The 9,879-nt window shown below is 38.3% G+C and overlaps 1 protein-coding gene across 1 annotated transcript; it reads right to left on the reverse strand.

Moving 5' to 3' along the window:
* Positions 1-5,097: 5,097 nt before the first annotated feature.
* On the reverse strand, positions 5,098-9,003 carry LOC134296719 (zinc finger MYM-type protein 1-like). The gene has a single exon (XM_062972273.1). The coding sequence runs from the start codon at positions 6,670-6,672 to the stop codon at positions 5,674-5,676; it is 999 nt and encodes a 332-aa protein (XP_062828343.1). The 5' UTR covers positions 6,673-9,003; the 3' UTR covers positions 5,098-5,673.
* Between the last annotated feature and the right edge of the window lie 876 nt (positions 9,004-9,879).

Below are 9,879 nucleotides of genomic sequence, written 5' to 3' on the forward strand. Positions count from 1 at the left end.
AAAATGTCGGAGTACATTTTTCATCCTGTGGAGAACCTTTCCGATATTTCATTATAATCTTTTTACATAAAGTAGCAAAATCATAATTGAAGTGAGTACATATGCTTTTCTCCATACATACACATATTCACACATATAAAATATGCATGCTCTAGTGTGGATCCAAGTGATTTGGGGGAAGACACAGGGTGTGGTAAAGAAGCTATAGAACAGGTTCTCCACTCCTGTTATAGAAGGACAGTGCAAAAAAAGTTCTTAAAATGTTATTTCCTGAGTCAGCCGAGGTCAGAAAACCCCAAATCAGAATCAGTATGCCATAATAGGCTATAAATATACATAATAATAAATATTGGAAATGTGAGGGGTGGGGTGGGTAGATTTAACCCAGTCCTTGCTTCAAGCAGTCAAAAATATGGAAATTATTTTTCATCCTTTGGCATACAATAAGCAAATGTTGGAGAATGCACTGATCTTCTAATGTTTTCAGATGGAACTGACTTGATCTCACTTTTTATTTAAGAAAAACATCTGAACTGAGTAGGAATCTTTCCCCGAGGGAGTTGCCTAGTCTCCTACAGCAAAGAGGTTGAAGAAGCTGGGGAGTCTGTGAATTCCAACTATCCGGAGGATTACGTTGAAATATTAATTGCTTGGCAATTAACAACTGCTTTCAATCTAAGCATTGCTTTGATAAATAGTTCAAACATCTGTAAAGGTTTGTCTACCAACTCAGTTGATTAAGTCCTTATTAGTAGTATTGTGGCTAATGAGATGAGTTGTAGAAATAAAGATCAAACACTCTAGGGCTCAAACAGATGGGCTCTTACTGTGTATAAGATACAGTTATGACATGCTTTTCAAAAGAGCATCATGTGCTTTGATCCTATATTTTAATGCAGAAATTTCTCAAACGCTAAACTGAGCCATATCCACGAGCCATTATAGATGGACAATGATTGTTTGTTGTGTTTGTTTGTTTTTAACATTTGTACCACATTGTATGCTACTTGAGCCTCTCTTATCCAGAAATCTGGAAACCTCCAAAAACTGGATTTATTTGCCACCAGCTACCCGCTTCTACCTTCAATGTTGTGGGGGCAGCTCTGCATGAAATGGAAGGAGAATGGATTCTGGCCATTTCACAGGTCCTCAATTTCTCTTTTGCTGAGACAATAGAAGTAGGTCCAGTTATATGAAGAAGGGAGTGACCTGTAGTGCCTTTGAGCACGTCCTCTTTCTTCCTTCCCACTTCAGCCACTGCACTTACTGTATTGGAAGTCGTATGAGTAGAGGTGGATTCCATGGCAAGAGTCGAGTCGCTTCACCACAAAGCTGTAAGTCACCAAATCAGTCAAAAAGCAGTGCTGCCATCAGCAACGAGGACAATCTCCACACATCTGCCGCTGCCACTATTTTCCTCCTTCCTTCTTCATTCTTGAGGGAAATCTGGAGCCTACTTCACAAAGTGGCCACCACTTTGGGCAGTGAGGGGATGGAGGGCAGAGTGTGCCACAATCTCACTCACACAACTTACAGTTACCCAACTCTTAAGCCATCGTATGTACAAGAAAAGAAAAATAGCACAAAACAGCTTACCATAGGTTGTCATTGGTTATGACCTCAAGGTTCTTCTTTCATGCCAGGAGCTGGAGAAGGAAGAGAGAGCCTGGAGGGCTATAGGGCAACAAGAGTCTCCCTTTCTCTCTCCCACTCGCCGTAGCTTTTTGAAAGATCTGACTAAAACTCATAATGAAGATACTACCCTACTAACATGAAAGGCACCACCCCACCATGCTAATAAATCTGAACTAGGGCTCTAATTAATGTTTTAATACGATAAGGTCAAAAGAGATTTTTCTATGGTAGTGTCAAACTATACAAGCATTATTTCTGCTGGCTACTTAAGAACCTGTCATTTTAAAAGATTAACACAGAACCTAAATTCTAAGAAACTGGAGTTGGTTGATAGATAATGTACCAGCTGTCATTCTGAAGAGTTTTATGTGTAGAGATAGAAAAAGACGGTTTTGGCTCACAGCAGCTTCCTCCAGATTATGACTGATCAAGTTTGATGTTTATGTCTAAATAGATTTTAAGGAACATGTCAGGGACTCTCACAATGGCAGGGAAAATTCCAGAACAACATTCATAATAAATCAGGGGCCCATCTCATTTCCATTTTCTGTCACCAGCTAACAGATTCCTTAAATTAATGGAAACAGCACCAGGTCATAAGGGAGAAAAATTGAAGCAGGGGCTTAATCTGGTAAAAGATAGCATTGTTAACAATAGGGGGATGCTGAATTTCATGATTTGTTTTTGAATGTCAAATACAGCAAAATCAAGGAACTTGCTAATGTTGGCTGGAAATTTATTTTTTTATTATTTTTAAAAACTATTTACATTGTGACCTCTCTCTCAAGATCCCTTATTGGCAAACCATAAAACCAATCTGACAAATTTTAAATAATTTAAATAACATTTTTAAAAATCTATTTTCTTTTTATTTTAAATGATCAAAATCATTCAAAATTTGAAAACCTAGGAATCAAGTCTTAGCAGAAATTACTTAGGTAGCTGGGTATATTTAGCCTGGAGAAGAGAAGACTGAGAGCTAACATGATAACCATTTTTAAATGTCTAAGGGGATGTCATGTAGAAGATTAAGAAAGCTTGTTTTCTGCTGCTCCAGAGATTAGAATATGAACTAATAGATTATATTTTCATGTTCCTGCATGACAAGGGGTTGAACCACATGGCCCTTCTGCCTTCTTTCAACTCTGATCTTTTATTATTTTAAAATTCAAAAATTATACAAAACCAAATATGTGTAAGGGTTTATGCAAAACTGATTAGGCCCTGAAAGCTTTAGTGAATAAGTATGTTTTCACTTGGCACTTCTGTCTGTTGCAATGGAAATCACTCAGTACCTTTCTACACAGGCAGAATCCTAGGAGAAAGTGGGTTAAAAGAATTAACTATGCAATTGTGCAACTACAGTGTTTAAGCATATTTAAGTAACCAAGAGGATTCTATAACTCAAGTGCCACAACAGAGAAGTTTTAATGCAAATTTTCTCACATCACATTATCCTGATTGCTGAGACACCAAGGATGGTCCAAGATTCTCAAATTGTTAGCAGGCATATATATGAGAAGCATTTCCTTAAGTATCAAAGTTTCAACCTATTTTGGACTTTAAATGTCATAATAATAGTAATAATAATAATAATAATAATAATAATAATAATAATAATAATTAAGGCACAACAAAACATTGAATGGAAAGTTCCTTGACAAAATTGAAGGAAAAGCTGATAAGGAGAAGACCTGGCTGTGGCTCACAAATGGGACCCTGAAGAAGGAGACAGAAGGCCTGATCCTTGCAGCCCAGGAGCAAGCCATCAGAACAAATGCAGTTAAGGCCAAGATCGAAAAATCAACTGATGACCCAAAATTCAGACTGTGCAAGGAAGCTGACAAAACCATTGATCATATCCTCAGCTGCTGTAAGAAAATCACACAGAGAGACTACAAACAGAGGCACAACTATGTGGCCCAAATGATTCATTGGAACTTATGCCTCAAGTACCACCTCCCAGCAGCAAAGAACTGGTGGGATCACAAACCTGCAAAAGTATTGGAAAATGAGCACGCAAAGATACTGTGGGACTTCCGAATCCAGACTGACAAAGTTCTGAAACACAATACACCAGACATCACAGTTGTGGAAAAGAAAAAGGTTTGGCTCATTGATGTTGCCATCCCAGGTGACAGTTGCATTGACGAAAAACAACAGGAAAAACTCAGCCACTATCAGGACCTCAAGACTGAACTTCAAAGACTCTGGCAGAAACCAGTGCAGGTGGTGATGGGCACACTGGGTGTCATGCCAAAAGATCTCAGCCGGCATTTGGAAACAATAGACATTGACAAAATTACCATCTGCCAACTGCAAAAGGCCACCCTACTGGGATCTGCACGCATCATCCAAAAATACATCACACAGTCGTAGACACTTGGGAAGTGTTCGACTTGTAATTTTGTGATACGAAATCCAGCATATCTATCTTGTTTGCTGTGTCATAATAAAATAATAATTTATTTATTTATATGCTGCCCCCTTCCCTAGGGGGCCCGGAGTGGCTAACAACAAGGCAAAGTAGTGCAAAATAGTATTAGCACATAATACATTAGAAATTAAGACAAATGATAAATAGAACAGAACATAATAAGAAACATAAATCACAAAACATATTAAATATAACTCAAAACATAAACCATAAATTAAAATAGTACTAATTATACTAAGTAATATGATTAAAACATCCCGGGTCCACATTATTTGTTGTAAGCAATAAAGTTCAGTTAAAATTTAAATTCCATTTTAACTCCTCCATCAAATAGATTATAATTAGCAGTTATCATAAGCCTGCTTTTAGAGCAACATTTTTAGTTCTTTCTTGAAGACTGTAAGTTTGGGAGCTAATCTAATCTCCAAAGGGAGAGCATTCCAGAGCTGGGGAGCCACCACGGATAAGGCCCTTTCTTTCATTCCCACCAACTGTGCTTGTGATAGGGGAAAATGGACCCAAACCTTATAGGGCTTTACCAGCACTTTGAATTGGGTTCAGAAACACACCAGTAGCCAGCGGAGCTGTTTTAACAGAGGGGTGATATGCTCCATGTTATTGGCCCCTGTTAATAGTTTGGCTGCCATTAAGTAAAGACCTTCTGTAGATATTTCAGATTTCAATATTAATGTCAAAAATACATATTCCAGCAACTTGGAAGCCAGTGTGGTATAGCAGTTTCTCAATATTGTACTACAACTCTAGAGCAGAGCCAGCCAAAGGCTCTGACAAACAGTAGGCAAACAGAATTTTGGTGCCCCCCCCCCCCAAACCAATCACTGAGAAATAAAAGGTAGAAGGTAGAGGTGAATTGAACATAGCCAGCCCCTAGCCCCTTCACTTGAGTGCGTATTTTAACAGCCAGTTTTCCTTAACACAAATTAACTTGAACACTTTTAAAATTAAAAAGATTTTTTCTGGCTTTCAATTTTGAAAACTCGTGTACGAGTAAATCTGTTTCCGTTTCTTGCAACAAGTCATTTTCAATGGCCAAGATTGCTAATCCACTCAAGCATTCTTGACTCACAGTAGATCTTAAGTAAGTTTTTATAAGTTTTAATTTTGAAAAACTCCTTTCACCACTGGCCACAGATACTGGAGGTGTTAACAGAATTCATAATGCAATATAGACATTTGGGAAAGGATCCTCCAAACCACGTTTGCTTATGAGAGACAAGGCTTCAGCTGGGGGACTTCCAGGGGGCAGTATAGTTGCAAATATTTTTAGCTCATCATACAGATCATCACCATTCACATGGTCTTCTCCATCGGTCAAAATGGTTTGAAGGTGTTGACAGGCGTTCTTCAATTCTCTTTCATTCAAACTTTTCTCAAGGCTTGAAATATCATACAGAAATTTGAAACTTTCACTATGGTTTTCCATTAGCTTAAATCTCTCCTTTAATGAGGATATTGTGGTGTCAAGCACAACAAAAATGAAGTTGACTTTAAAAGAATCTTTACCAGAATGTACAGCTTCATCTTTACCCTCATATGAAAATTGTCTGTTTACTTTTCTTGGTTGAGCTAGCGATTCTTTTTCAAAGTCTGCAGCAACATCCATTTTTTTCTGCAAGTTCCTTTGCATCTGTAATGATGCTATTTAGACCTTCGTCAGATCTCATCCCTTCTAGAAATGTTTTCACACTCTTAATAAGATCCATCGAACTTTGAAGATCAATTGTCACTTTTTGCAACAGTTTACTAACCATATTGACCTTATGCAGGATCCCATGCCATGTCACTAAACAGCACAGAAACTTGAAACTTTGCAGTCTATTAAGAAGTACTATAGCAGTGTTCCTACAATATGTATCAAATTTCTGCTCTTTAGAAGCTTCATATATGGCGTCATATACTTCTTCAATATGGAACCTCAAAGGCAACAATGCCTCGATTCTACTTTCCCACCTAGTATTGCAGAGTGGTTTGACTGTGAGAGTTGAAACATGCTTCAACAAAATACCCCATCTTTGCATAGAACTTGAAAAAAAGTTAAAGATTTGTTGTATGGTGCTGAAACAGTCTGCTGCAATACTGCAAGACAGAGCGGCATCATTTACGAACAAGTTCAGGGAGTGGTTTCCACATGGTACATAAAAGGCTCTAGGATTCAAATCAAGGATCCTCCTCTGGACTTCAACATGTTTCCCCTTCAGTGCAGAACCATTATCATAGCCCTGGCCTCTCATACTTTTTAAAGGAATGCGTTGTGCTTCCAACTCTTTCAGTAATATTTCTGTGAGACCTTCACCTGAAGCATGGAGAACAGGAACAAAACTTAAAAAATGTTCCTTAATTGAGACATCTTTATTTGCTTCAAATTTTATGAATCTTGCCAATAATGTCATTTGTTCAATGTGGCTAACATTGGGAGTGCAGTCTAATATAACAGAATAATATGTTGCCTGGTGTAGTTGTTGTAAAATATTATTCTGGATCTTGCCTGACAAGAAAGCAATAAACTCATTCTGGACATTTTTGCTCAAATAGTGAACGCATGTTTCATTGGAACTGACTCTTCTCACATGTTCGGCCATAAAACCATCAAACTGTGCTATATGTTCTACCAATTTTAAAAAGTTGCCATTATTACGTTCAAATAGAACATCTTTTTTCCCTCTAAATGCCAACCCTTGAGTCCCCAAAAACCGTACAACACATAGCAAGCGTTTCAGAACTTGCTGCCAATGTTCAGTTTCAGCATGAATAACTCTTTCATGCTCTGCATCAATAGTTTTGTTCAAATGTAAATGTTCATGCCAAGATGCATAGTTTTGAATATGAGTATGGGATTTCTCATGACCGTCCAAAGTCTTGGCCAAGTTCTTCTAGTCAGAATACCCTTGGCTACTAGCAAGAAGAGAATCTGAGTTTCCAAAATTTTTGCAACTAAAACAAAAAACTGCATTTTTTGATATTGAAAATTGTAGCCAATTCCTGTTGACATGCTCTCAGTTGCACAGTTCCTTGTATAATAACTGGAGGTAAATCTCCTACCCTTTGTGTCCTGCGGAAAATTTTTGTCTGTGACTTGCTGAGGTCCTCATTCCACAAGTATTTTCCGTACTTGATCACTTATTTTGGGTGGCCACTCTCCACAATCATTTGAAATCACTGAAAATGGGTCTCTGCTTTGTTCCTGAAAAAAAAGACATGTAGTGAATGTTAACTTCTTAAAGTTTTCCAAAGATTTAATGCAATGCAAGATCTATACCAATAAAACCTTGTTATGAAATCTTTAATAAAAAATAGAAATAAAATAAACCTTTTGGCAGTGGCCAATTGGAAAGGTAGATTTTGCATATTATTTATAAATGTAAACCATGGTAAATGCAAATTGTTTTATAAAATTATGGTGGCAGTTCTTAACAGATTTACTGAATCGATATTTTAATACAATCTACCTGAAAATAGCTCTGAGATATTTTATAATAAAGAATTCTGGAACAGTGTCCTTTTCTTCCTCCACATCCATTCATCCCTCTTCTCAGCAATAGCTAAAGAACTGGACAGGCCTATTATATTTTCCTAAACTATGTACTAATACGTTAAAATAGAATGTACTTACAGTTTCAATGGTTTTCTGACTACTAGATGCAGAGCCGGCCCTAGGTATCTTTCAAGTGTAGGCGAACAGAATTTTGGCGCCCCCCCTCCCCCCAAACCAATCACTGAAAAATAAAAGCGTTGGATAAGCGAAAATGTTGGATAATAAGGAAGGATAAAGGAAAAGCCTATAAAACATCAAATTACATTATGATTTTACAAATTAAGCACCAAAACATCATGTTTTACAACAAATAAATAGAAAAAGCAGTTCAATACATGGTAATGTTATGTAGGAATTACTATATTTGCGAATTTAGCACTAAACATTGAACAGGGATATAGGGCAGTGTGGACTTAGATAACCCAGATAGCCCTCAGTATCAAAAAAACCCCTCTAAAATCAGGACAATAAATAAAGAACAACACTCTGAAAACAGAAAAAAATCCAGAGAGTAAACAATCAGGGACAGCTAACTCCTCCCAAAAAAAGATTCTCCCAGGCAAGAAGAAGCCAGGCCTTGAAGCCACAGGGCCATTAAATGCTAATCAAGGTGATTAATTACAACATTCACGCCTGCTTCAAAGAAAAGTTCTTTCTCCCACCCTGGACCTTCTACAGATATATAAACCCCACATACCTAGCTTCCAAGTTCCCACAGACCTCACAATCTCTGAAGGCCCCAAAGGTGGGCTCGCGTGGTGCGAAGGTGGGTCCGCGCCGGCCGGAAGGCCCAACATGGGCACCGGGAGGCTCAGCGCGGCCGCCGGAAGGCCCGAAAGAGAAGGAGGTGGAGAGTGGTGCCCTCCTCCCAGGACGATGGTGCCCCCGGGACGATGGCGCCACAGGCAAGTGCCTATTTCGCCTTATGGTTGGACCGCCTCTGACTAGATGGCAGGACTGCATCCCTTAATAAATCATCATCCACATCATCAGTGTTGGACCCAGTTATGTCACAAGCAATAATTGAAGGAGCTAACGGTGTTGCTGAAGTCACTGCAAGAAGGTCTTGACTTGTTGATGGTCCAGGTAGAGACTCAGATATTAGTATCTTGCCATCATCGTCATGATCTGAATCAGTCAATTTAGTTGTCTCTGTGTTTCCTGTCTCACATGATAGTGAAGTCGTTAAAAACCTTTGCAATGCTTTAGCTTGATTCTCATCTTCTTGGCAATGCTGCAACCTCCTTTTACGATGAAATGCTCCAGATGGCTTCTTCCTGCCTGACATTTCCTGAGCAAAATCTGGCTATATTTTTAAAGAAAAACAATCCTTAAAACCAGGCCAGTAAATAAAGAACAGCACTCTGAAAATAGGGGAAATCCAGTCATGAATCAATCATGGCCAGTTAACATCTCCCAACAAAGCATTCCTCTAGGCAGGAATCAGCCAGGCTTTGAAGCTGCAACAGGCTATCAAATGATAATCAAGCGAGGGAACACTGTATTCTATTCACAGGAATGTGATATTGTTGTATATCCATATTCAGTTTTCTCATTACTTTAAGTGTTCTCCTTTTTTGTCTAAAGCCGCATCTACACTTCCACATAATCCAGTTTCAAAATGTAGATTAACTGCATTGACCTGGATTATATGACAGTATAGACTCATTAATCTAGTTCAATGAAGTTAACCTGCATTTTGAAAATGGATTACATGACAGTGTAGATGGGGCCTCTATTGTGCACCATTTTGGGGGAAATGAATATAGCAATAGTATCATTACAATTCTGCTTCTAGATATTTCTTTAAAAACTAAATAAGGTAGTGTAGAGGGATACATGGAAAACTACTGCCACATGCTGAGACTTTTATTGTGCTTTTCCCTGCATAGGAGAAGGAGGGGGTTGGACTACAAGGAGGGGGTTGGACTACTTTTTGGATCTCTTGCTACTCTAATACCTCCGTAGAGCATGCCTTCTCTTGGTTTCTCTTGAAATCCACAAGAATGTGGACATTTTCAACAGAAAGGAGGAAACCATGATGAAAATGAACAAAATCTGAAAACCAGTATTTGAAAAACTCAAAAATCAAAACAGTAAACAAAGAGCAAGATTCCAGACAAGAATCAATAAGTAAGTGAGGTTTATTTATCTGTGGAATATCCAGGGTGGGAGAAAGAACTCTTGTCTGTTTGTGGTACTGTGAATGTTGCAGTCTGTCACCTTGATTAGCATATGGCCAGCAGTTTCAAGG

Source organism: Anolis carolinensis, chromosome 2 (assembly GCF_035594765.1).
Source record: "Anolis carolinensis isolate JA03-04 chromosome 2, rAnoCar3.1.pri, whole genome shotgun sequence".
Classification (NCBI taxonomy): Eukaryota; Metazoa; Chordata; class Lepidosauria; order Squamata; family Dactyloidae; genus Anolis; species Anolis carolinensis.

What these genes read in the sequence shown, in the direction of transcription:
- LOC134296719 (XM_062972273.1), bottom strand. Translation starts at nt 6,672, where the DNA reads ATGGCCGAACATGTGAGAAGAGTCAGTTCCAATGAAACATGCGTTCAC.